The sequence below is a fragment of the Rhinolophus sinicus genome, linkage group LG10, assembly GCF_036562045.2.
Source record: "Rhinolophus sinicus isolate RSC01 linkage group LG10, ASM3656204v1, whole genome shotgun sequence".
NCBI lineage: Eukaryota > Metazoa > Chordata > Mammalia > Chiroptera > Rhinolophidae > Rhinolophus > Rhinolophus sinicus.
The window spans coordinates 6,700,693-6,728,084 of NC_133759.1; the positions used below are offsets into that span (position 1 = coordinate 6,700,693).

General features: G+C 46.9%; 1 protein-coding gene and 1 non-coding gene across 7 annotated transcripts in view; one reads left to right on the forward strand and one right to left on the reverse strand.

Annotated features, from left to right (window-relative positions):
* USP4 (ubiquitin specific peptidase 4) overlaps positions 1-27,392 on the forward strand; it is a 39,462-nt gene that overhangs the window by 8,193 nt on the left and 3,877 nt on the right. The window contains exons 7-20 of one of the 6 annotated variants that reach the window (XR_012489565.1): positions 8,938-9,078; positions 9,884-10,001; positions 12,884-13,057; positions 14,631-14,789; positions 16,083-16,307; positions 17,063-17,146; positions 18,077-18,171; positions 19,701-19,797; positions 20,432-20,623; positions 21,262-21,350; positions 24,399-24,626; positions 25,934-26,004; positions 26,240-26,358; positions 26,666-26,815. Coding sequence is in view for 2 of the 6 variants with exons in the window: in XM_019723865.2 (XP_019579424.2) it covers positions 8,938-9,078; positions 9,884-10,001; positions 12,884-13,057; positions 14,631-14,789; positions 16,083-16,307; positions 17,063-17,146; positions 18,077-18,171; positions 20,432-20,623; positions 21,262-21,350; positions 24,399-24,626; positions 25,934-26,004; positions 26,240-26,358; positions 26,666-26,815 (1,845 nt within the window). In the remaining 4 variants the exon portion in view is untranslated. Of the gene's footprint in view, positions 1-88; positions 230-8,937; positions 9,079-9,883; positions 10,002-12,883; positions 13,058-14,630; positions 14,790-16,082; positions 16,308-17,062; positions 17,147-18,076; positions 18,172-19,700; positions 19,798-20,431; positions 20,624-21,261; positions 21,419-24,398; positions 24,627-25,933; positions 26,005-26,239; positions 26,359-26,665; positions 26,816-27,392 lie in introns of those variants that run through there. The other 5 variants (XR_012489566.1, XR_012489564.1, XM_019723865.2 and 2 more) reach the window with 5 other exon arrangements.
* On the reverse strand, positions 23,410-23,513 carry LOC141567404 (U6 spliceosomal RNA). Its single transcript, XR_012489988.1, has one exon. It is a non-coding gene; the product is annotated as a U6 spliceosomal RNA (small nuclear RNA).

A 27,392-nucleotide genomic window follows, 5' to 3' on the forward strand; every position in this document is an offset into this window, starting at 1 on the left:
GGATTTCTGTTAGGGTATAAAATGGGGAAGTAGTGTCTGTGTTCTGGGAGTTAAGGGGACAGTGCAGGTCTTTGCTCTCTTCCCTCAGGCCGTGGACAGTGACCATTTCGTAGTGATGGGCTCGTAACTCCTTTGAGAATCATGAAATCTACAAGCTCTCTCTTAAGAAACATGCAAGAAGACACAACATTTTGCCAGCAATCTCAAGGGTTTTACAGACACGCTGAAGGTTAGCCATGGACTCCAGTTTAGGAAACCCTGGTTACCAGTTCCTGAAAAGATGACAGAATGGCTGTGGTAGGCTTAATAATGCCCCCTACCCCCACCCCAGATATCTGCATCCTAATTCCCAGAACCTATGAATACATTAGGTTAGGTGGCAAAGGGGATTTTGCAGATGTGATTAAGGATCTTGAGATGGGGAGATCATCCTGGATTATCTGGGGATTGCCTTTGTAATCACAAGGTCCTTATACATGAAAGAAGGATAAAACTAATATATTGAATGCCAAAAGTAACGGGAAATCAATCAGTCAGTCAATAAAGAGGGAGACGGAGAGTCAGAGAAGGAGACGTGAGGCTGGACGCAGAGTCAGTGATGGAATGTGAAGAGGACTCCACGGGCCGCAAGCCAGGGAATGTGAGCAGCCTCTAGGAGTCCCAGGAGCCCCCACAAAGGAGCACAGCTCTGCCCCCACCTTCATTTTAGCTCAGTGAGAAGCAGTTTGGACTTCCGACCTTCAGAACTGGGCGATAACAATTTATGTTGATTTAAGCCACTGAGTTTGTGGTGATTTGTAACAGCAATAGGAGACAAATATACTAGCCCAGGGTGCTAGCTCCCTTCTTGGAACTGGAAGTGCCACAGAATCGAGAGAAAATAACATAAAAACTGGGAGAACCCCTGGGGCGACAGAAGGTGGTTGGATTCCAGGCTGTGAGGTTGAATTGACAGCTTGAAGCAGAAGAGGCTGGCTGGCCTGGCTTAGGGAGACTGTTTTAGTTGTGCCTTTTTCTCTTCTAGCGTTGTTTTTCCCCATCCCTTCCACACCCTGAGGCCTCACAGATCCTAGTAAAGGGAGACGGCTTTTGGAAAAGAGCAGTGCCTCACTGAGATTTCCTGAAGGTTAGAGTCTCCCAGTAAAGTGTGTCTAGTGGTGAGCGAGCCAGTAGCTTCCTAAGGCACCTTCCCCTCCCCGCTCCCTCAGTAGTGCCAGACGCTGTTCTAGAGGCCGAGGCTACAGCAGTAAACAAAAAGTCTCTTGTCCTCAAGGAGCAGGAAATAGATAAATAAGAACAACACACATGTCCAGTGGTTATAAGTACTGTGGAAAAAAGGGAAGAAAATCAAGTGCGAGGCTTTGGGAAGGGACAGATTTAAGCAGAATGTTGGGAAGGCCCCACTGAGGTGCCATCTGAACATGGTCATGAAGGAGGTGAGGGAATCAGCACTGAGTGGTCCTTAATGAGGCGTAGGTGACAGCAGCTGCAGAAGTTCTGAGGCAGAAGCAGGCCTGGTAGAAGACCTGCAGGAATTGGTTGTGGCTGGAGCTAGGAGGGATGATGAGCGGAGCGGGGTGAGGCCCGACAGGTGATGCGGTGGAAGGCCTTTGGTCCTTGTGAGACTCTGGATTCCAGCCTTGCCTCTGGGGGAGGTAGGAGGCTTATTGGAGGGGGTGCGGGAAGTGGAGGAGTCTGAGCTTACCTCTTGGGAGCTGTAACGAGAAGCTGACAAGTATAGTCGGATAAAAGAAAATTGGCAGCCTGTGCTAGTTGGAGCGGAATTCATGTTCCCATCCGCGTAAGAGAACGGAATAAGTGTGGTGAATATCCTTAACAGAAGGAGGAAATGGATACACGAAACAGGAATAAGGAGACTTACTTGGGAACAGAGCTCAGGGGATGGGTTGAGTGGCAGAATGGATGTAGGTGAAGACTGATTGAACAAGTTGGAAGGTCAGGTGGAAGCTTTCTAGAAGGCATTATGGAGGGATAAAGAGGTGGAAGATAATAGAAAAGTGTTATGGAGGAGGGGAGTAGAAATGTCAGTATCCATTTAATAGGATTCTCAGAGGCAGAGAGGAAATGACAGGGTCGGGGGAAGAAAATGTTAGAAGAAATGATGACCAGGAGTTTCTCAGAACTCATAAAATGAAAGATCTTAAATGAAAAAAATGCCAAACATGATCGATAAAAGAAAGCCCGTACGTAGACACATTAGAATGAACTTTAACAACAAAGATGTAGAGAAAATTCCAAATCTTTCTGAAAGAAAAAGTCACAAAGGAGTAAGAAGCAGATTAATAAACTTCTCAACAGCAGTAATGAATCTAAGAGATATTTTCTCAGTGTCAAAACAACTTTAAAACTAGAATTTTGTATCCTGCCAAACAACTATTTAAATGTAAAGAAAAAATGTTTTTTTTCCTCTGGCATAGATGACCTCAGGAGGTTTTCACACAGAGCTCCTCTTTGAAAACCTCTTGGAAGTAGTGTTCAAGTCTGGGGGCACGTGTGAAATCCATGAGGTGTGAGGGAGAGTACACAAGTAATGAAATGTCCTTTGGCCAGAAAAGCAAGGACTTTGTGACTTTGGAATAAGCAAGGATTTATTACACAAGACCCAGCACTGCAAACCATAGAGGAGGGAATGGATAGAGTGGATGACTTTTAAATTAACAATAAAAAGGCAAGCCACAGAGGGAGAAAAAATACCTGCAATACATGTCTAACAAGTTGCTTATCTCCAGAATTGCAAAGAAACTCCTCTAAGTCAATAAGAAAAAGTCAGACTATCTTATTAGAAAAGGGGGCAGAAGAACGTTTAAACAGTCATTTTACAAAAGAGGTTACCCAGATGGCTAGCGAGTGTACCTCTGGAGTCCAACCTCAGCAGTCAGCCAGAATGGCAAATTAAAACCACAGTGCAGTACTTTCACACACACCCCAGAATGGCTAAGGAAAGAGCTGGACGGTACCAATGTTGAGGTGTGGAGCAGCCTGAATTGTTGGACCCTGCTGATGGGACATAAAAACTGGTACAGGGATTTTAGAAAATTTGGCAACAAGTACTAAATAGAAGAGTTATCTGCATATTCTACAACTCAGCGATGTGCTCCTACTGTGTTTCCCCAAAAATAAGACCTAGCCGGACAATCAGCTCTAATGCGTCTTTTGGCCATCACCTTGAGCCCTACTGATTAGTTTTGCCTGTTCTTCAGCTTTATATCAAGAGAATCATATAGTATGCCATGTTTCATGTCTGGCTTCTCTCATTCAACATTGTTTACGAGACTCAGAGTTGCGGCCACACAGAATTCCACTGTGCACATACACTATTTATCTATCCGTTTTATTTTTGGCGGGCACGTGGGTAAGCTCCACTTTGTGACTATGACAAGCAGTTCGTTGTCGTGAACATCTTTTGAACATATCTTTAAGTGAACGTGGGATGTATTTCTGTTGGTTGTATGCCTACCGTGTTTCCCCAAAAATAAGACCTAGCCGGACAATCAGCTCTAATGCGTCTTTTGGAGCAAAAATTAATATAAGACCTGGTCTTACATTGTAGAAGACTGAGTCTTATAGTAAAATAAGACTGAGTCTTATAGTAAAATAAGACTGAGTCTTATAGTAAAATAAGACTGAGTCTTATAGTAAAATAAGACTGAGTCTTATAGTAAAATAAGACTGAAAATTAATATAAAATTAATATAAGACTCAGTCTTCTACAATGTAAGACCAGGTCTTATATTAATTTTTGCTCCAAAAGACGCATTAGAGCTGATTGTCCGGCTAGGTCTTATTTTTGGGGAAACACGGTAGGCATACAACCAACAGAAATACATCCCACGTTCACTTAAAGATATGTTCAAAAGATGTTCACGACAACGAACTGCTTGTCATAGTCACAAAGTGGAGCTTACCCACGTGCCCGCCAAAAATAAAACGGATAGATAAATAGTGTATGTGCACAGTGGAATTCTGTGTGGCCGCAACTCTGAGTCTCGTAAACAATGTTGAATGAGAGAAGCCAGACATGAAACATGGCATACTATATGATTCTCTTGATATAAAGCTGAAGAACAGGCAAAACTAATCAGTAGGGCTCAAGGTGATGGCCGTGGTCAGCTTTGGGAGGAATTGTGAGTGAAGGGACCATGAGGAAGACACGTTGGGGGCTGGCACTGTCTTGTTTCTTGCTCCTAGTACTGGTTAGAAAGATGTCACTTGGCGAAAATTTCTTGATTTTTGTGCTCATAATTTACATATTTCTCTGTGATACTGCAGTGAAAAGGTTAGTAATAAAAGGAAGAAAGATTTAAGAAAGCAACCTGCATCAATTAACAATCCAGAGGTAAATTCTGGGTAATAATATGGAAGGCCCGTGTTGACATGGAGACAGAAGTCGGTAAAGAGCAGAGAGAGATGAGAATGTCCTGAGCTACTTCTCTTGAGGCAAATATAGTTGTAAGTTTAAATAATTGATGGGGAAAACCAAAGTAGTTATAGATCCTAATAAGTTAATGGAGTAACTACCAGGAATATCAAAATAGCTTTTATGTCTTTGACACGTACTGTGTTGATTCGGAATGGTGTGTGGTGGCAATTAAGAAAGACCTGAACATCAGTATGTTAATCAAGATAGATGCTTTGTAGATAGATTTCTACCAAGAATTTCTGACGTGGATGGCCCAGTGCTGGTATTATTAGAAACCCAGCTGCTCTGTCACGTAGCTCTACTGCGTGTGGCTTCACCTCAAAGGTAGGTACCTGAGGGTCCAGGATGACTGCTGGAACTGACGGTATTATACCTGCAGTCAAGTAGCTAGGAGGAGGAAGCAGGAAGAAGGACTTATCCCTTCTTTTTAAGGAAATTTCCCAGATATCACACATAAAACCTCCCTTTACATCTCTGCCAGTTATATGACCACACCTGGCTTCAAGGGAGGCTGGGAAATGCCTTTTAGCAGGGGCAAGGTGTCGAGGTAGAAATTGGAGTTCGTAAATTGAGAAGCAGGAAGACTAGCTATTGGGAGGTGAAAGAAACCAACACACTTTTTCCTCTGCCAGTACTTCTGGTCACCAAATATGTGGGGTTTTTCTCCCCATACCGACCAGCTGAGTGTTGTAAAATTGCGCTCAATTCTGACACTATTTTCAGGAGATAACGTCAGATCTCACAGGTTAAGGCTCCGTCCCACAAGACTGCCACCACTTTAGATGCCAATCCCAAGTCCAGAAGGTTGTTACCTGTGCTTCTGATGACTGGTTACAAATAGGAGGTTCCCCTGACTTACTCCTCCAACTTGATAATTTGTTAGAACAGTTCCCACAACTCAGGAAAAGTTTGTTTACTAGGTTACCAGTTTATTATCAAAGGACCTAGCTCAGGAACAGTGAGATGGAAGAGATGCATAGACGGGCAAGGTATAGGGGAAGGGGTGAGGAGCTTCCATGCTCTCTAGGAGCTCTGCCGTGGTCACCAACCTGGAAGCTCTCCAAAGTCCCGTGCTTCGGGGGTTTTCGTGGAGGGGTCAGTAAGTAGGCATGGTTGAGTAAATCACTTGGCTGTGGGTGACTGAACTCGATCTCCAGCTTCTCTCCCCTCCCCAGAGCTGGAGGAGTGGTGAGCGTAAGGCTGAAAGACGCTACCCTCTAATCACATGGTTGGGTCCCCTGGCAAACAGCTCCCCCAGTCTTTTGGTACTTTTCAAAAGCATTAACATAAACGGAGGTGTGGTTGAAAGGGGTTTGTTATGAATAACAGAAAACACTCCCCTTTATCTCTTTGGAGCTATTTCAGTAACCAAGGACGTTAGACCAAATATAACAAAAGGTACTCCCATCACTCTTACCACTTAGGAAATTACCAGGGTTTTAGGAGCTGTTTTCCAGGAACCTTGGACAAGACCAAAATACATACCACTGGTGCCAAAAAAAATGTATACACATGACTTGTATTCATCTTTTGTTAACGGTATATATTGAGTATTACAATTTTAATACAGTCATTTCTTTCTTAAAATGTGTATACATTTTTTTGGCACCCTCTGTATTTCTTATTATCACAATCCCATTGGAGGCAACTAAGAAACTCACACCTAAAAAGGGAAGTACAGTGGAAGTTGAGAAAGAGGGGAAACGAGAACAACTGAGAAGAATGATAATTAGAAAACATGAAATAAGAAGGAGGCTGAATTAAGTCAGCTATAACAGTAATTGGAATAACTGTAGGTGGATTAAGTTCACTAATCAAAAGATGCAACTTTCAGATCAGGTTTAAGAAAAACCCCCAGCCATGTTCAGTAATACATTGACTATCAAAGAAGACAGAGAGGTTAAAATTGAGGGACTAGGAAAATACACCAAGTGAATATGTCACCCAGGGAAAAGTCATTAATTGGCTTAATCCTTTCTTGTGTTTTTTTTAAACCCACCTATAGGAGACAATTTTACACATTGCCTGGCAGGAGAACAGCATAGTGAAATAGTTTCCATTCAACTCTTATTCACTAGGAGGGCCACCTCATAAATTCTGAGCATTTTCAAATAGTTTTCTCTTCCTTGTTTATTGCTCCAAGCTTTCTCTGTGTTCGTGTAGACCTGGCCTCATTTCTCTCTAGCTTTCTTTCTCACTGAACTCGTGTGTGGTCTGTAGGGCCTGGTTAGCTCTGCACCGCGTTCCCCATTAAAGGCTGCCTGCCCAGAGCTGGAGGAGGCCAGCCTTCCTGCAGTGGAGGTCAGAGTGCACACAGCTGAGGGTTAGCAGTGCTGGTGTGGGCAGGTCACAGCTTAGGATGTTGCAGTGGCAGTGAGAATGCCAGATGGTAGCCTCTGGGTGCTGGAGGCCAGTCTTCAGGGTGGGGTCATCCTCACAGCAACATTCGGCCTGGAGAACATCTGAGAAACAGGCAGGGCGCAATGGAGCAGCAAGTGCAGGCCTGGCTGTGTTACGGGGCCTCACGCATGGGTTCAGGGCGTGTGTGAATTGTAATCGAGAATGACCTGACATGCCTAGGAGCAGGACATATCTCAGTAGAAAGGTGCTGGGGACCAGAGGCTTGACCAGAGTGTCTTTAAGGAGCAGAGGGAGTCTTTTTTTGGAGGTGTAGCCTCTGTTTTCAGGGTTATATGGCATGGGACCCAGTCACAGTTGAGAGTGAGGTCTAGCCTCACCTAATATGTGCACTTCACAGGCAGGTGTTTCCCACTGATGCCTATTTCCCAGCCTGCAGTGCCCCCCAGAATGTGCTCTGAAGCTTCCTGACGACAAGTGCCCAAGCGTTTCCTAGATGGAAGTCACTTTTCTGCATAGAGGTCTTGCTTTTGATTTGTCTGTCAAAGGTGGAGTTTAAAAAAAAAACACACCAACTTTTGTATTATGTAAAATTTCAAACATCTAAAAATATCCTTATGTACTCATCACTGAGTTTCCTTTAGACTGAATTTACTCTGAAAACTACTGACAGTATTTTCTAGAACATTTTAAACAAATGTCAAATAAAATTTTTCTTTGATATGTTTCATTTCAACCAGAAATGTTGCCTAAGAAATTCACAGGTCTTAGATATGTGTAATGGCTTATATGGAGTTTTGCCCTTTTTAAGTTCAAGGGAATAGAATAAGTTATCAGTGAACAGTTACTAAGGGGAGTGTTAGACCACATGCCTTGAAGTTCTGCATGTCAGCGTTTGAACTGCACTCTCCTGTGGTATCTATTTCTACACCGGAGGTAACTGGGTCCCACACACTAGACCAGCCTTGGGTGGTGACTTGCCTGCTGGCAGAGGAGGCTGGGGATACCTGCCTGTCACATTGGACAGGCCTAAGCTGTGTGCTTAGGTCACCTGTGTGGTGGACGACTGTGCCCTTGTCGCTGACAGGTCTCAATGAGCTGCCTGAGTTCTTGGACTCCTTTGCAGCATGAGGCTCTGTGAAGCTAATGGTCTTCAGGATCAGAGAAGGGCGCTTCCCTATGGGGAGGTGAGAGGCTGGGGAGCCCCCTTCCCATCCTTGCTGTGACCTCAGTGTGGAGCAGAACTCAGTTGCATTTAGGCCCCTGGAGAGTTTCCTGACATCTCCCACTGCTGGTGTGGGTACAGACAGGATCACTCTTTATTTCTGCTGCCATGTTTTGCTTGTCTTCTCATAGGAGCCCTGGTTGCCATCAGATCCCATGAGGCTGGGCAGTGTGCTGTGGTAGCACATCTTAGTCTTTTCTGTATTCTAAAGATAACCCCAAAGCTAGAAGGACAGTCACAGCTGTATGATTTGAAGTAGGGCAGAACGATTCACTTTCCTTCTACATGTTCTTACACAGATTTTAGAAGAAAATTTACATCAATTTAAGATTTGGGGCAGTTACCCCTGGGATCTATTAATGCTAAAGTAGAAATAAATCTAAAAATAAGATGCTGTGAAAAATATTAAAACATGAGTTTGAAACAGGCTACTCACATTTGGTAAATTGGAGGAAACAAAAGCACTTCTCCTTGAAGAGCACAGAGAAACCAAATCGCCATTTTCCTGTTCCAGTGAACTTAAAGTCAGCTGTTTAATTTGGGTCAAGTGTTTTTGGGGACATTCACCTCTTACTGCAATTTCTCTATGTCTTTCACTGGTAACTCTTAAAATTGAGGGAAGCTTATGACGTACAAATCAGACTGGATGTCCTGGAGATCAGCCACGTGGTTTATCTCACTGAAGACTTCATGTGTGAGCATGTGGACGAACAAGCCAGGAAAACCAACTCACTGTTGGACTCGCACTGAGATAACATCTATCTTGAAGATAGCATGAAAGTTGGCTTTTTGCACTTTATTTTAAATAACTGAACGTGGAGAACATTTATTTCTTGAGAAGAGACCTAAGGCATTAAATAGGGCTTGCTTTTTGCAAACAGTCAGTAGCATTGTTTCTGCTTCTCTCTCTCAGATCAAGCACTGCGCCTAGCAGAAATTTTGCTACCTCTCCAAAATCATCAGCAAGTCCCTATTCCTCAGTGTCTGCCTCTCCCATTGCAAATGGTGATAGCACTAACAGCTCTGGGATGCACAGCTCCGGTGTCAGCAGGGGGTAAGAGCAGGCCCTTTCACTTTGCTTCCCTTCCCTCTGCTCCTTCCCCAGCCTGTCCCTGGAGAGCTCCGAGCCTCTGTGGGATTAGGGTTCCCATGGGAACATACTGCATGTTGTTCCTCCTCCAATTTATACCCACCGTGAAGTGTGCCTCCTACTTCTGACTTCTGTTGCTTGTCTTCCTACGAGCTGGTGTTTTCCCCATGGCCTGAGTCACTGGTGGTCGTGGGGGTCACTGCATTTGTCTGTGAAGGGGTGGGCTGGCTTTATGTCAGAGTAGCTCTGAGGGGATGATTCTCATGGTGGGAGAGCCCTGCCTGTTTCCCCCGTGGAGGGCTGTGATCCTTTCTCCAAGCATCTCAGGAGCACCTGCCACAGCACAGACAGGGTGGAAGAGGAAGGTGAGGTGAGAGGGTGTGCATGGACGCTCAGGCAGTGAAGGCTGAGTGTGGCCTGGTGGTGGCGGCAGTACAGGCTCTTGATTTTGGTAACCACCGTTCCTTCTGACGTCGCCTGGTGGTTGGCCTTCTGGAGGGATCCAAAATTAAAATTTGCCAAAGCCCGAGAGCGGAGAATTCAAATAGCATCTCTCCCCTGTAGGCTGCGCTTACCACCTACTGTCATGTCAAATTAGGGCCGGGCTGGGAGTGGGTGGGCTGGAGGGCTGGAGACGGGAGGAGAGAGAACTTGTGTTGTGTGCTTATTACCAGACAGGATGCCAGGGGCCCTGGAGTAGCCCCAAAAGGCATCCTGAGGGCCTGTGTGTAGTGCTCGTTTTCACTGTGATGTGGATTGTGTTTTCCAGTGGATCTGGCTTCTCCGCGTCATATAGTTGTCAGGAGTCCCCATCGTCTCACGTACAAGCTGGGGTCTGTGGACTCGGAAACCTGGGGAACACCTGCTTCATGAACTCTGCTTTGCAGGTAAAGGGGAGAGCTGCCATCCCAGTAGCACTGTTTCTTCGCAGTCCTTGCGGCTTCGGTAAGAGCTTGCGGCCTGCTAAGGTGCGGGGAGGATCCGCTCCCCGGGCTCCCTGCCTACCCTTGGTTAGTCCTCCAGGGATCCCTGCCAGGGCATCTCCCACTTGTTAGTATGGAATGCCTTTGTCAGTGTTTGTGGCCCCCAATGTCTTCTTACTCAATTCTAGGTTTGGTTTTGCAGTGAAACTAGTTTGAATTTTGTAGACATTAGGGAATGATCTCCCCAGCAAGTACTGGAGTACCAGCCTGGTTGGTCTCTGATGGGATGAGAGGTCACAGCAGTTAGTGCCAAGCTAAATCATGCCTGGGGTCATGTTGACCATCTTTTCACCAGTGCAAGCTGTCTCACCTCATGCCCCTGACTGGAGAAAATCAGAAAATCCTTCCTTTGAAACCCCCTTCATCCCATGTTTATTGGGCACATACTATGTGACAGTATGATGGACATGGGCTGGAGTTAGGGTCCAACTACAGTTAGGAGGACATGTCCCCAAGACTGTCTTTACTTCTGGTAAACTGCAATTTTGGGGGTCTCCAAGTTCACCCTCAGTTTTGATAATTTGTTAGGAGGACTCATAGCCTCACTGAAAACTTATACTCGTACTTATAGTTTATTATAGGGGATGGATACAGATTGTAGTTAGCCAGGGGAAGGAGCAAACGGCAGGGTCCACGCGGGGTCCCATGCACAGCTTCCATTGTCCTCTCACTGTGCAGTCAGGAGGCACTGCTCTTCTGGCATTGATGTGTAACCGCAGGCCTGGAGTATTGCTCACTGAGTTTTGGGGCTTCATTACTTGGCATGATTAATTGATTAATGAATTATTTCCCAGGTGGTTCAACTCAGTCTCCAGGTAGACTGATACCACGTGACACAAAACCCCCACACCCTTAGTCATATTGTTGATCTTTCTGGAATGGCAAACCCTCACCCTAAGATTAGGCCAGTATGGTCAGCCCCCACCTGAATTACAGTATTAGACTCTTCAGTCTGACTGAAGGCTTTCAGGTGATTAGAAATACCTCTAGCAGGGATAACATTCCAAGGGTCAACGGAGTGCTTTCCAGAAGCCAAGCGCAAAAGCCAGACCTTCTCTTTGGACAAAGCCAAATTTTTTACTATACATGGACACTCAGTGGTGAGCAAATCAGACATACTTTTTTTTTTCCTCACAAGACTTACAATCTAACTTTGAAGTTTGTTATAATTTAAGGGAAAAGATAAAAAGAGTAGTTAAAAAATTAGGTAACTCTTAGGTTTGGAAATTATCGTTCTCCACTGTGGTGAGGTGGAAATAAGCCTAGTACTAAAGAAGAGAGACAAGATTTGGCTTTTCATGGGGACGTTTTCTCAATTCTTTGTAGTCTCAATGTTCCTCACTGTTGAGTAAGGATGGTAATAATGAGGACATCTATAGCTCTAGATATAAATATTAGGAAAAAAAGAAAGGTTAAACACTGATTCAAGTTTTTATCTCATGATGCTAGGAAAAGAACAGGTGAAACCCAAAGGAAATAGAAGGAGGGAAATAATAGAGATAAGAACGGAAATTAAATTAATGAAACGCAAAGCAGATTTACAGGACAGCCAAATTTAATTCTTTGAAAAAAACAAAACAAAATTGATAAGCTCCTAGGGAAACTGATCAGGAAGAGAGAAAATATGAATGACTAAAGCCAGCAATGAAAAAGGACTATCATTATAGGTCCTACAAACACGAAAAGATTATTAGAGGACAGTAGAACAACTTTATGCCGTTAAATTAGACAATTCAGATGGCAAGTTTTAGACAAGCTGCTTTGAAAAACATAATTTATCAAACTAAAACACAGGAAGAAGTTGAAAATCTGCATAGTCCTGTATTTGTTAAAGAAATTAATTCGGTAATTAAAGCCTTGTAATGAAGAAAACTCTTATTCTGGATGGCTTTGTTGGTAAATGTATTCAGAAATTTAAGGGAGAAATGATACCAGTCATATAAACTCTTTCAGGAAGTAGAAAACAAGGAACAAGCTCCCCAAATAATTTTACAAAGCAGCACACTCTGCTACCAAAATCTGACGAGGAATTTTTAAAAAGGAAAATTTTAGACTGTCGTATCTTTTAACTATAGACACAAATAAAGTAAAAATTTAGCAAGTCAAATTTAATGATATCTAAATAAAAGTGGTGACACAAGTAGGGTTTGTGCCAGGAGAGAAAGGTTGGTTTGACTCCTGAAAAAATAAGCAGTGTCATTTAACATAATGACAGAATACAGGAGAAAACCATAGAGCACCTCAATAAATGTAGAAAAAGCATTTGGTAAAACTCAGTACCCACCTTCATTTTTGAACTTGACTAGTTAAAGTTCGTGTACACATGTGCAATGATATTATTTATCGTTTTTGTACTGTCTCATCCTGATTCCCTCCCCCTCACATTGTTTTGGCTTTAGTAAAACATTTTGCCTACAGCTTGTTTATAGTTTGTCTTCTTATGAAACAGTGGAATGTTCCAATCCCAACAGAGAAATTATCTTTAAAATGGTCCTCCATTGAATAGAAAATCGTTGGGTGTCAGGCACTTGGGGGTACAGAGCTTTTGCCCTCAGAGACAGTTCTTAGCCAGTGAGTATGAGCTCCTCCAAGGCCGTGTCCAAGGGAGGTTAGCTGTGAGGTGGGCTTCTGGGAGGCTGGGCCTTAGTGCTGGGAGCCTTTCAGAGACTCTGCTGAGCACTTAGTTCATTTCGTTGGCGTTGACCCTCATCCTTTAGAACGTGGTTTGTCTTCTGTCTCTGGTGCTTTTCGGAAGGGGTGTGAGCTCCGATCGTGTTCTCTTTCAGTGCTTGAGCAATACCGCGCCGCTGACCGACTACTTTCTCAAAGATGAATATGAGGCTGAAATCAACAGAGACAACCCTCTGGGGATGAAAGGGGAAATCGCAGAGGCCTACGCAGAGCTCATTAAGCAGATGTGGTCTGGAAGGGATGCTCATGTGGCACCTCGCATGTTCAAAGTAGGTTCATGTATAGACTTTTTTCCTGTTCGGGGAGAGTGGTTTCGTGGTGTAATGAGGCATTCCTTTACTTGCATTTTGGGGTTAAGATGGGACCTGAGACAAAAAACACCACCTGATCAGATCTTCCTTTTCTGTTCCTGAGCCATTCAGCCCACACTCATCTTAAGTGACCTCAGCCCCCACCTCTGGCTGGAGATACTTGAGAAGTCATTTGTAAGCTGGTTGCTCAGAATGGGGTTTTCTGTGGTACCAGTTTTTAAGTGGTCAACAGCCTAAGCCAGACCATAGCAATCCAGTTTAATTCCCAGTATCGTGTGAAGGGTATTCCTGGGTTCTCTGAACCTGGAACCTATACCCTCTGTGGTTTGAGTTGGGCTCCCCAAGTCAGGAATTGGGTTGATATTCTTGGAAGGCGATGTAAGGGGCAGTTCTTACTTGGGTCCCTCAGCTAAGAAGATGGGCGCTTGGAGCAACTCAGCCTTTCCATTGCCCTAAATGTTTTTCCCGCTGAGGGGGAGGTGCCTTGCCTCCATATTTTGAAATCTGAGAAATCATATTTAGCGTGCACCACTGGGGTTCAAGGAGCTTTCATGAAGCCCATGGGAGGTAAAGATATGCATATTTTTGATTCAAAAAGAAAAAAAGAGCACCTTAACTCAATGAGAAAGTTAAAATATTAGATGGTTTACTGAAATTGAAAACTAATTCTTTTCATCCCCATTTTCACATTAATTCCTGGGAAATGTATGTAAATTGCTATGAACATACCAAGTCATAAAGAGATTAGAATTGGGTAGCAACACATTGGGCCGAAATGTCAGTAAACCATCGGCAGACAGGATTTAGGGCTATTCGGGGTAGTGTGGGGCTTCCCCAATTATGGACGTACGATATGTATCTGGTATGATAGCCACTAACCACTTGAAATGTGGTTAGTGTGAACAAGCAACTGCATTTTTAATTGTACTTAATTTTAATTTAAATCTAAATAGCCACGCATGGTTAATGGCTTTGGTATTGGACAGCACAGGTGTAGAGCAGTGGCTCTCTAACGTTTGGACTTAGCAGGGTCTCTGGGAGGGCTTGTGGAAACGCAGGCTGCTGGACCCATCCCCAGAGTTTCTCAGTGCGCAGGTGGTGGTGATGCCGCTGGTGGGGGAGCTTACTCTGAGGCTCACTGGTGTAGATCAAGGCCAAGCAGGGTTCTTTAGTCGAGCCTAGGAGGGCTGTTAGTTACAGGGGGAGTCCTCTAGCTGATGCCGGTACCATTTGTGAAGTTCTCATGGAGACTGAACCGAAGAAGGAAGTTGGAGAGGCATTTGTGTCAGTACATAGGAGGTGTGGCTGCTCTTCTTTCAGGGCAGTGGCCCAGGGCCCAGGTCTGTCGTCCTCCCTCTGCTGAGAACTGCTGTCCCCGTTTAGGCCCTCGAGGAATTAATTGGGCTGCTCAGCCAGATGCTGCTCTCTCCTGTCCCAGCTGACTCTGCAAAGCTATTTTTGGTAACAATTTCGTCTCTGACTTCACTGGTTCTTTACTTATATATTATGCCTTCTGATACCTTTGTCGTAGACCCAAGTGGGACGTTTCGCCCCTCAGTTTTCTGGCTACCAGCAACAAGACTCTCAGGAGCTGTTAGCCTTTCTCCTAGACGGATTGCACGAAGATCTGAACCGAGTGAAGAAGAAGCCCTACCTGGAGCTGAAGGATGCCAACGGGCGGCCAGACGCGGTATGACAGGGAGGCTTCCGAGCACTAGTGTTCCAAGAAGTTGCCTCCTAGTGAGACTTGGAGGGACATTCTCTTGTTCTTTGAGTGTTGGTGCCGGGGCCTGGCTGCCTCTTGCTGCTGTTGGTGATGTGGACATGAGTTCTGGTACAGAACAGCATGCCAGGTCAGAAAGGGCCAACCCGGGTGCTCCCTCTGGGCATCTTCCAGTTGGAGTCTGTGTCTCAGTATAATTTCATTGGTGAATCAGAGACTGGGACACTGAAAGCTATAAAGTGCCTGTAGTGTGGGCTCTTGAGATTATTACAGCTGTCATTAAACCCATCTGTGATTATTAAAATAGTTCGTTATTAATACTATTATGGTACTTACACTTTTTACCTTGATTTTCCAATCTGTGAAAAGGGAATTTGGTATGTAAGTTACCCTGTCACAGTGGAATCATTGATACGAATCCTTTAAAGTAGCATTTACATCTTAAAGGAAAAACTGTCAGTTCCCTGAACAACGATATAAGTTAAAACCTCATTGGGCTGGCCCGGTGGCTCAGGCGGTTAGAGCTCCATGCTCCTAACTCCGAAGGCTGCCAGTTCGATTCCCACATGGGCCAGTGGGCTCTCAACCAAAAGGTTGCCAGTTCAATTCCTCGAGTCCCACAAGGGATGGTGGGCAGCGCTCCCTGTAACTAAAATTGAACATGGCACCTTGATCTGAGCTGCCGCTGAGCTCCCTGATGGCTCATTTGGTTGGAGCGCGTCCTCTCAACCACAAGGTTGCTGTTTCGACTCCCGCAAGAGATGGTGGGCTGTGCCCCCTGCAAATAGAAAACGGCAACTGGACCTGGAGCTGAGCGCCCTCCACAACTAAGACTGAAAGGACAACAACTTGACTTGGAAAAAAGTCCTGGAAGTACACACTGTTCCCCAATAAAGTCCTGTTCCCCTTCCCCAATAAAATCTTAAAAAAAAACCCTCACTGAAAGGACTTTGGAGCACGGGAAATGGACAGGAGCCAGTCCTTGCCCTGGTCATGTCCACGTGCTCATGAAAAGACAGACAGATGCCTTGCTTCCTTAGATCCTATGTCAACAATTTGTTTGTGATTGGGTGTAGAGCTGGCGTGCGGTGTGAGCATGGTATGCTAAGAGCAGTCCTAGCCTACGCTGGCCTGGACCAAGCTCTTGGCTTCACAGCCTGCCTCGTGGTCCATCTCAGATCTTGCTGTCAGTCATTCTGGATGCAGGGGTAAAGGACGGGTATTGAGAATGTCTTATTGATCCTTCTTCTTTTCTTCCAGGTCGTCGCCAAAGAAGCCTGGGAGAATCATAGGTTGAGGAACGACTCTGTGATTGTGGATACGTTCCATGGTCTCTTCAAATCTACTTTGGTTTGTCCAGAATGTGCTAAGGTTTCTGTGACTTTTGACCCATTTTGCTATCTAACTCTCCCACTGCCCTTGAAGAAAGATCGAGTTATGGAGGTCTTCTTGGTTCCTGCTGACCCTCGCTGCAGACCTACTCAGGTAAGAGACTTGGCATCCTCGTCGTACCTCTTGTTGTGAGTGGTCTTCAGACCAGAGGGGCTGCTTCCATCTGCTGCGTCGACTCGAGCACTTGTCTCTGAAACCCACTGGCACTTGCCTAAATGTGTGCCCTTGGCTTCCATTGGACCTTTGTGTAACATTCAAGGCCTGTTGTGAAGGTCCTCTGGGCTTCTCTGTCACTTTTTCCCCCATGCTCCATTCATTCGACTAAAGCAGCCTGGCTGATCTGCTCAGTGGTTCTTGAATCTGAATGGTTAGGACTCAGAAGCAGGGTACTTTCCTGAATCAGATGGGAGACCTTGGCCAGAACAAAAGGCCAGATGGGAGGTATGACCAGCAGGTCCAAGCATTCAGCCCTGCTCATGGCTCACTGCACGACTGTTCTGCAGTCTCCTGGCTTTGGTTTCTTCATCTGTAAGGGAATATGACATGCAGGACTGGTTGGCAATTTATATAATTTTAACAGTTCTTTAAAGAACATAGTTAAGAATAAAATAAAGGAATGTTTAAGAGGGAAAGAGATCGCCCCACACCTGCGCTACCTGAGCAGAGAACGAGGTGCTGGTACAGAAGACCCGCCTGTTTGCTCTGCAGGCCGCTCACCAGGGCCCTGACCTCACTCTGTGCACTGTTTCTGGAAGGACACCTCTGCCTTCCGAGGTGCCTGCTCTTCCCGGCTCGTCTCCCCCACTTTGTGGAGCACCCTTATCACCTCTCCCATCTCGCCTTTGCAGTACCGCGTCATCGTGCCGCTGATGGGGGCCATGTCTGACCTGTGCGAGGCTCTCTCCAGGCTGTCCGGCATTGCTGCAGAAAACGTAAGGCGGGCTGGGCAGTGGCACTCGGCTTGTTGGGGTCACTTCAGAGTCCTTTGGAGTTTATTTTCTACGTTGTAGCCACTTTTGGGGGGTAGTTCTTATTTGCCAGCACAGATGTGATTATATCTGGATGCCTCAGACCCCTGACCCTCGCTCACTGGGCACTGTGGCTGAGACCATCCCTGCCAGCCCCAGGGAACACATTTTTCCTCCATTGGGGTCACACTGGCCATGGTCAGAGGGCCAGGAGTAGGGCTCTGCTCTCAGCTTTACCACCCTTCCTGCAACCTCTTCTGTCATGTGAGAAGCTGGAAGTTTTTTCCTGCCCTAAACTCCGTAACTCTGTGGAGTGACATTGTGATGTTCCTGATAGAAATCTTTATTTAAAAACAACTGCCCATCTGGGCTTTCTGCTGAACCTGGCCCTGTGTGGAGGTGGGGAAAGTGAAGACGTTCCCTTGCATGAGGGCCCATCCTCCTGGATGCGCCCAGTCCCTCCCCTGTCCTAGCCTGGGTCATGCCCTCGCTCCTCCCCACTCCTCTTGCATCCCTGCTGGTTTCAGGTGGTTGTGGTGGTTGGGGTTTGGTCTGTCTGCTGTATGCTGAGGATGGCTTGGAAACTTTTGGCCCTAGGGAACCCGCAGAGGTTTCTAGATAATTACCAGTCTCTGGTCAGTACTCACTCCCCACCGTTCCTGCCACTCAGGGCAGATTCCACCATAAACCTTGGCTCAGATGTTAGCAGCATGTTTTTTACTGGAGGCAGCCATGCTGTTCCCCCTTGGGCCTTCGCCGCTGAGCTCTGGGGCTGGTAACATGGTGGTTTCTCTGGAGGCAACACTCCAGCACATTATTTGCATTTGTTTCTGGGTTTTAAGTAATGGCACTGTTAATCCATCCTGTAATATTTCTGTTACTCTTGGTTCTTAGATGGTTGTCACGGATGTGTATAATCATCGGTTCCACAAAATTTTCCAAATGGACGAAGGTTTAAACCACATCATGCCTCGGGATGACATTTTTGTGTGAGTACTCAGCAGTTTCTGCTGCAGAGTCGAAGGAAACATTCTGGAGGCTTTGCTTTGTTGGTGTCTGCAGAGCAGAAGTCCTGGCAGTCGGTGCCCATGTGGATTGGCCCTGATCCCTGGGTGCAAGAGATAGGTGTTAGGTAATTGTGGTTAGCCGTCTGTGCTGAGCACCTACTGGCACTTCAGAGCTGGATATTCCAGTAACACTCCTCATCGTGAACACAGCCTTTTGTCAACAGTTGCTATCTGTTAAGATGGCCTGTTCTGTAGTCCTGCACATGGTCTTACTGTTAGAAATGCCTTTCTCAACAAGAGTCTGCTGTGTGAGGGGCATGGGAAGACAGAAGGAGGGACGTGGTCAGGGAGTGTCTCGTCCCTGCTGCATGCCATAAGCAGCAGCTCCTTAGGTGCCATCTCAGAATGACAGAGAGGGTTGATTTAAAGAGCCTTTCTCAGCTCTAACACCGGTAAGCTCTGAGGCTGAGTTTTCTCATTCCTGTCGGGACAGTACACTCAAACTCCAGCTGGTCTCGGCCCCTCCCACGTCCCCTTTCTTTAAGGCTGCACCTTGTAATTTTGTATATGTCCCTCTCCCAGCTAGATGGGGTGCAATGCGAGCTTGCCTGCGTTCCCAGACAGCCCCTTGCCCAGGGAAGTTTGAATGTGTACCCCACCCAGGCTCTCTCTCTCTCATTGCCTCTCAATAACTTGCCTCTGCTGAGGAAGGTTTTGGGGATTTTGTTTGGTTTTTGTTTTTGGCTGAGGGACAGTAAACAAAGGAGGCATCTCCTTCTCTTGACTTCTAGGTCACTCTACAAGGAATAGTTTTTGACCATGTCTAGGATCCTAGTTCTGTTCAACTTGTACAGGCTGCCTCCCGACTCATGGCCATCTTGCCTCACTTTACAAATGGAGGGCTCCCAGGCTCATACTGGGGTGCAGGGCTAGGGTGTGACCCCAGGTCCTTAACATAGTCCCCCTCAATTCTGGAAACTGTTTGTACACACCTGAGCTAAGAAGGCATCACCCCATGGGGAGTTTGGCAAACCACCGTCACCGAAGGACATTTCAGAGGGCTTGCGGGCCAATCAACAGGAACTCAAATTAGTTTAAAGATGAATTGATAATTGTCATGAAAACACCTGATAACCATGTGGTACACTGTGCTTCTTAGGTATTTAATTCTCACTATCACAAGGCGAGGTGGGGAATTGTGTTGTCTGTTGAGGAAACAGACTCAGAAGTTAGGGTGCTTGGCCTAGTCCCAGCAGCTGGAAACTGGCAGTGATGGACCTGGAACCTGGGCCAGCCTTACTCCAAGGCCTGGTTCCTCACCTTGATGCTAGATCACTGGATCCTTAACCTTAGAGCACACCTGGACATTTTTGTGAGTTTTCTTAGAACTCCCCCTGCATTTTCTACTGTCAGGACTGTTTTGCCAGGCATCTGGGGAGGGGTGTGTATGTGTGTGTTTGTGTTAATAGGTTTCAAAAATTGAATCAGTAAGTTTGTGTCTCCCCCTATAGGAAGAGGGAAAGACTACAGTCGGTTGCCAGCAATTTTGGTAACACCTGTTCCAGGATAAAACATCTATAAATCTCCTCAGTCCCATGTATTCACTAAGTAAGACACATTTTTCAAAATCATTGATTTCTATTTAGCAGTTTCTTTGGTTATCTCTGATTTTTTTTTTAAAATTAGATATGATTCTTTTACTTCAGTGTTTTTAAAAGAACAAAGATGGCAAGCAATTAGTTTTATAAATCAGCTTCCTCATTTGAAATAAAAAGTCTTTGGTTAATGTTCCAGGGGTGTATATCATTGTATAATATTTTGTTTCATTAAAGGGCTGGGCACTGAGAATGCCTTTTTAAAAGTTGAGCTCCTTGGTGACAGAAGATGAATTTGTGGCTGGGCCTCCTATGTGCCTTTGTGTGTGGAGTGACGGTCTGATGACAGTCGTCATCTGTGCCGAGTCCCAGTTGAAGGACCAGAGAATTGAAGGCCATAGTTGGGGGAAGGAGGATCATGGTACCCCGAGCCCCGGTTATGTAGGTTCATGTTGTGCTGGCAGTGAACCTCCCTGGGACTCCTGACCCAGCCTCTAGAATCGTCTCGAAAGTGGTTACTTGCCTTTTGTGCTAAAGCATGCTCTGTCCTAATAACCATAGTCCTGGCCACCATGTAACTGCAGCGCAGATGTCTGTGACTCATAGGGACCTGCTTCTGAACTTGCCCTCTTGTGTCATTGACACAGGTACGAGGTCTGCAGCACCTCCGCGGATGGCTCGGAATGTGTCACGCTTCCAGTCTACTTCAGGGAGAGGAAATCCAGGCCGTCAAGCACTTCCTCCGGGGCAGTGCTGTATGGGCAGCCACTGCTGATTTCTGTCCCCAAGCACAAGCTGACCCTCGAGTCTTTGTACCAGGCTGTTTGTGAGCATATCAGGTTGGTGACAGGAATGTGATTGGCTTGTTATCTAAAATCAGGGAAGGCCCAGTAGTGGTAGTGACTACCCCCAGCAGAGTGCCTGTGTTGATTCCGTGTGCCCACATCTGTTAGAAATGCAGCTGTGCCAGCCCCTGGCAGAGCCAGGGCAGGTGCTGTTGGGACAGGATATCCGGCACATCTTCAGCACCGTGACTCTGGGCAGCTGAGCCTCTGGTCCCTGGAATCCTGGCTGTCAACACCTGTCAGTCACCTACTTTAGGGAGTCTTGTGCATTCTTCATGGCATTTTGCCTTTGAATATAATTTTTAAAGTATCCCGCTGTCATTCTGAAGCAGATAATTAATGTGACTGGGAAATGTCTTTTAAATGATGGTGCTACATACAGGACATTTGCAGAAGACTCGAAACAGACCTTCTCAGAGTCCCTAGTGACTTGGTAGTGAGACATCTACCTCTTGGGTGCCTCTCAGTTTCTTGAACTGCTGAATCATCACAGGATTTTAAAGCTCTTTTTACACAAATTGCTTTGCAAATAGCTGAATATATGAATTATGGACTACCTCTAGCTGAGTAGTGGAGAAAAATATGTAAATGTTACAGCTAACAGTTTTTTCCCCCCCTTTCTTTCTTTCAAGCCGCTATATAAAACAGCCACTGCCTGATGAGTGTGGCAGCTTGCCCTTGGAGCCGGGGGCCTGCAATGGCTCCAGGGGCGGCTGTGAAGGTGAGCGCTCGCCACGCTGTGGGGCTGTGACTGACCAAATCCCTCCTGACCTCCCTCTTCTTCCAAAGGTGTTGTACACGTGGGAGAGGGAGGCTCTGAGGCTGGGGTGGGGGCTCTGCCTAGGGAGCGGACCTGGGAGCCGGCTCTGCTGGTGCCCGCTGTCCAACTTGGGCACCTCGTGGAATCTTCTTAGATGTGTAGACTGAGCCTAGAAGGACTGAGAGACTTGTCCGAGGTCGTGAGGCAGAGTCAGGATTTGATTCTGATCTATTGGGATTGCAAAATGGTTGCTTCTCCAGCACTTGACGGCCTCCATGACCCAGCCTCTATTGGCCTTCACCCATGACCGTGGTGTAGCACTGCCCTGGGGAGAACAGGCGTCCTGGCCAGCCAATCAGGAGGCAGAAAGAGGTTCTCTTGGGCGTTTCTTTCTACCCAGGAAGCTACAGCGGTGGCTGACTAGACAGGTCCTGCTATGGGAGGGAAGAGAGCCACAGTCTGAAAAGCCTTGGGATAGGCTTATTGCAGGACACCCAGAGCCCTTGCCATCCTCCTGTGGCCGGGTGCTCATAAGCTCATCTCTGACCGAGGAGCCAAACCTGACCTGCACTGTGGCTGACACCCTTCTTTTGGGGGCCAAGTGAGTCAGTGGCTTTATTTCCATAAAATTGTAACTGTCCTCCAAGTTAGTGCCAGAAATTCTCATTTGTAAATCCGAAGGGCCAGATTTCTCTATGACATGCAGAGTCCTGGAAAGTGAGAATTGACATTAAAAGCGGTGACCACAAGGCTGTGTCTTCAGTGGGTATTCAAATTGTTGGTGTTTTAGTTGGAGCATTTATTGTTCACCATATTCTTATCCTGGCCCAACATGTCCTGTTCTCCCACTGGGACGAACAGGAGTGCATTCTGTGCACAGGTCCCACAAGCAGAGGTGTCGCAGGGGTAAGGGTAGTCTCAGCAGACTCGGCGACCTGTGCATTCTCAGTGCTCTTGGAAGTTGAGGCCCTGTGATTCCCAGCTCAAGCTGTGGGTGGACTTGATCTAATCACCTTATACTTCTGAGCCTTGGCTTACTCATCTGCAAAATGGGATGATAACACCTGCCTCACAGAGTTGAGGTTACAATTTCATAAGATAGTTAAAATACATGGCACGTAATAGACGACTAATAACACCACGTAAGTATTTGCTGTTGTCATAATTAGCCACGCTGCTTAGACATTCCATCTGTCAGTCTCCTGTTCAGGAAGAATTACTCCCTTCTTTTGAATCCTGTAAGTGAGTCTTGGGGCATAGACTTCAAACCCTGTTTAATTAAAATTAAATTTAAAGCACTTCTAACCTCTTTACTGCTGTGGCTCCTTGGTGGTTGTCTCCTGCTCATTCTCTGAGTGACCTTGGCAGTTGCTGTCAGTGGACCCTGCTTTCTTTTCTCATCCTGTGATACACATTTCATGACATTTAATTCTGACAGCATTAGCAGAAGGTTCCTGAGATTGTCCAGGTAACCGGCTGGTAGAAGCACAGCCAGGGACAGCGTTCTTACAGTGTCAGGCATTGTTCATTCACTGAGTGGGTCTGAGGCTCCCGGAGAGGCAGCAGGCAGGGTAGGGTTTCACTCGGGAGTCTGGGAGTGGGGCAGGCTTACCTGGGTGTAAAATGGGCAGTGCCGCTGTCTCAGGAGTCATGCTACCTGGTTGGGAAAGGAACATCCCCGAGAGCTGGGCCTCGCAGCCTTGTGCAAGCTGGCCGTTTCGGGGTGGTGCTAATGGAGCCACTTCACACCACTCATCCAAGGCCGTGCTGTTTCCAAGAGGAAACGGCAGTGTCCTGGGACCGACTCGTCCTTCCTGGCAAACACTCCCAGGACCAACTGTCCTTGAAGGAGAGGATTCTGACGTAGAATAGCCTCCTCTCAGAGTCTCTGTTTCTACTGATACTTCCCCGGATATAGAATAAATTTATATTCTAAATCTTTTCATCCCATTACTTTATATCACCTGTTGGAGTTGTCCTATCTTTATTGAAATTACTTACTTGGAGCTTTTTTTCCCCCTTAAATATTGAACGCTTCACGAATCTGTGTGTCATCCTTGCACAGGGGCCATGCTGATCTCTGTATCATTGCAATTTTAGTATATGTGCTGCCGAAGCGAACACCTCTTGGAACAGCTCAGCTCTAGGTGCCGTGTTCAATCTTAGTTGCAGGGGGTGCCGCCCACCATCCCTTGCGGGACTCGGGGAATTGAACTGGCAACCTTGTGGTTGAGAGCCCACTCGCCATGTGGGAATCGAACCAGGAGTTCGGAGCATAGAGCTCTGACCACCTGAGCCACCGGGCCGGCCCTCTTGGAACTTTTTATTGCAGCCACATAAACCAGTTTTCTGGAAACACCTGGGAAATTTACTCATCAGCGTATGTCTCTAAAATGCCTTTATTAAAACTCTTGAAACTCAGCCGTATCAAATGAAAGGAGAAAAGAAAGGAGGAGAGCACCCTGTCAGCTGTGTTCCTGGGACCCAGTGTAGCAGTAGTTGTGGGCGACATCAGTAAACACTAGTTGAAGGCACAGCCAGCAAATGTTTCTTGTGGAGGAGCTGAGGACTTTCACTTAACACTGGTGTTTATTATAATATTGAAAAGCTGACTTTTCAACTGCACTTCTTACCAAACTGTTTTCTCGAGTGTTGAGTGTGTGTTTAATTTCGGTCCTTTTCTCTCTGTGGGCCTGATAATGACGGCGAGGGTCAGACTCCGTGGGGTGAAGCCCAGTAAACCGCAGGTGGTGAGGGGCGCAAGTTTAGGACTGGCAGCACTGCCGGCTCACTTTCTACCTTTGGGCGGCTCTCTGGGCCTCCGCTTCCTCATTACGGAACAGCACGGCCCACTTGGCATGTGTACCTTGGAAATGCAGAGCCATAGATGTAGTTCCGCATACACAGCACAAGATCTGGAAGGGAGCACCGTGGTTACGTAACAAATAGAGTTTTTGACATTGAGGCGGTGGCAAATTATATGCACAGTACTTTTTGTTTGTGTGCCAGGAGAAGATGAGGAAGAAATGGAGCACCAGGAGGAAGACAAAGAGCAGCTCTTGGAAGCGGAAGGCAGCGGGGAGGCTGAGCCGGGGAGTGACGGCGGGGAGACTGCCCGGAAGACCGGCACAGGGCGGCCCTGCCCACGAAGGCTTTTCACCTTCAGCCTGGTGAACTCCTACGGAACAGCCGACATAAATTCACTTGCAACGGATGGAAAACTACTTAAACTCAACTGTAAGCACTTCCTCTGACCTTTCAAATGGCTTTTTGGGGACCTAAGATCTACTTGAAAATACTAGCTCTCAGTACTCACTGCTTTGGGCTCTCATGATCTCCGTGTAGCTTCAGGAACACACATTTGTGTGATCCTTGTCACGAAGCTCCCTAAGACTGTCAGGGAAAATGCACACGCACACCGTGGTAGTCAGGCTTGTCCCTGGTCCTTGATGACTTCAGGTGGAAGTGCGCTCTCCCTCTGCTGGCACCACCCTTCACAACCTTTGATGCGGGGTGATAACAATTCTTGTGCGTCCCCTCCCCCTCCCGTGGCAGTGCTCCCCCAAACTCGTTTTACTTACGAGAATAAATGCATTTTTCTTTTGTTCCATAAGGATACTCATGAAATGTGACCCATCTGGAGGATGGTCATGGGTTTTGTAGTCTTTCTGGTCCCTGGAGCCTGTCATGGGGCCTGCCCTCCAGGTGGAGAGAGGCATCTATGCGGGTGTGGTGTGCGTTGTGTGTGACAAACATGAGTGGACGGTGAAGACGCCTGCCTGGGGTCGGGAGGGGAGCTACAAAAGCATTTCTGTGTCTTCTAGCTGCCTTCATTGGAGAAGAAATTAGTTACATGTCCCTTAGCTAGCTAGCTGCCAGTAGCGTTCTTTTCCTCCTTTGTTATACCTCTGTAAACATTTTAAATAGCTGCTTTATTGAGATATTGTGCATTCTATCTCTGTCTCTGTCTCTGCAGCTCCCGCCTCTCTAGTACAGTGCTTTGCAATTCCCAGCTCTTTTCTGGAACTCCAGTCTTTGACTCCTCCACTCAGTCTTCCTCTGTCTTTCCCCCTCCCCCATGCTGTGGCCTGGAAAATACTTCCAGGCACTAAGTAAGGGGGGAGGGGCATGTGGCATCTCCTTGTTTGTTTTCCATCTCTCAGGGATCTCACTCTTGCTCTGCCTAACATCCAGTGTCTGAAGAACAGTTGTTTCTCCTGTTTTGTCAGGTTTTTTCATTGCTTATGGTGGGAAGGTAAATCTGGTTGCTGTTACTTCATCTTGACCTCTGCCCTTTCAGAATTCTTTATAATCAGCACCTTTGGAGCTTGTCTGTAGCACTAAGGAAATCTTTGCCAAAGGCTTTGGGGACCCAGGGATTCAGAGCTGGCTAAAGGCAGGGCATTGCTCTTGGCAGTGGCTGGTGATGGGTGAGCAGGTATTGATGGTGCAGTCTGAGTGGGCCTTCTTGCTGCTGTCACCTGAAGAGCCTCTCCTGTTGCTGGCCATTCAGTAACGAGTGACACTTTTGTCCTCCTCCACAGCTCGATCCACATTGGCCATCGATTGGGACAGTGAGAGCCGGAGACTTTATTATGATGAGCAAGAATCTGAGGTAGGTCACTGGGGTTTCTGCTCTGGACGTGTGTTAGTGTCACTCTCAGTTCCGTAGCCATTTAACAAGTTATACTTCAGACTGAGAATGACAGGCACTTAAGAGATTTTGTCATCATCTGTTCCGAGGCTCCAGAAAGTACATTATATTCCAGGCGTGAGAGCTCGTGGGGTTTGCGGCTCAACCTGGTAAGATGTTGTTTCCCCAGCAGAACTCAGCCCTTTGTTCCTCACAGGCCTTTGAGAAGCACGTGAGCATGTTGCAGCCTCAGAAGAAGAAGAAGACTGCCATGGCTCTGCGAGACTGCATTGAGCTCTTCACCACCATGGAGACACTTGGGGAGCACGATCCCTGGTAGGCAGCACCCCACTCTGGGCAGAGTCACCCACGCACACTGGACTCCAATCTGCTGGCCCAGTGGTGTACGTCAGATCCCTTTGTGTTGGGGCGTGTCGCTCTTTTACATGGCCAATCCTGCAACACCAGTCTTTCTGTGTGGATCGTTTTTTCCAGACGAAGAAAGACATCACCCTGTTTTAGAAGACGACTCAGAGCCCTCCCAGCCCCAAAGCACTCAGACTGAGTGCACGAAGGGACGTGGGCTTGCTGCTCGTCCCCAGCTGGAGCTCCCTCCCCACTCAGTGGCGATTTCTCTTTTCAGGTACTGTCCCAACTGTAAGAAGCATCAGCAGGCCACAAAGAAGTTTGACCTGTGGTCCTTGCCCAAGATCCTGGTGGTGCACCTCAAACGTTTCTCCTACAGCAGATACTGGAGGGATAAGCTTGACACGGTTGTGGAATTCCCAGTCAGGTGGGTCCCTGGGCAGCAGTGTTATCAGGAGAAGGACAAAACAGGAGGACATTGGTCACTGACTGGCTGAGGGTTTTCTGCGCTGGGATGTGTGTGGCTGGGTTCTAGGGGGTCAGACTTCAGCTCACTTCACCTGCCCATCATCCCACGTTTGGGGAAAATTCTCCAACAGAAGCACTTCCCCAGGCTCGGGGTGCTGCTGGTGATATGGGGTGCTGCTGGTGATAGCGGCCACTGCTGGTTCCCCTCTCGAGTCCCTCCTGCCTCCTGTTGGACTTGGTTTTCCCATGTCATTGGTCCCAGGGAGCCTGGAGTCAGCAGGTCAGTGCAGGCACAGTGCTGCTTCTCATTCACGGGTTCGAGGCAACCCGGAAGTAGTCTTCTGGGGTGCATTGGATTATGGGGGCCGCAGGTGGGGGTGCAGACCCACCATGCTCCTGTCCCTGGAGTAGAGACTAGGACTGGCTGTCTTCTCTTGTCCTCCCAAGTCGCACAGTACAGAGTGTAACTGACAGGAAAGTAAGGCACCAAGAGAGGAGTTCCTCCACGAGGTGCAGTTTGTAACGTGCTTTGTGGG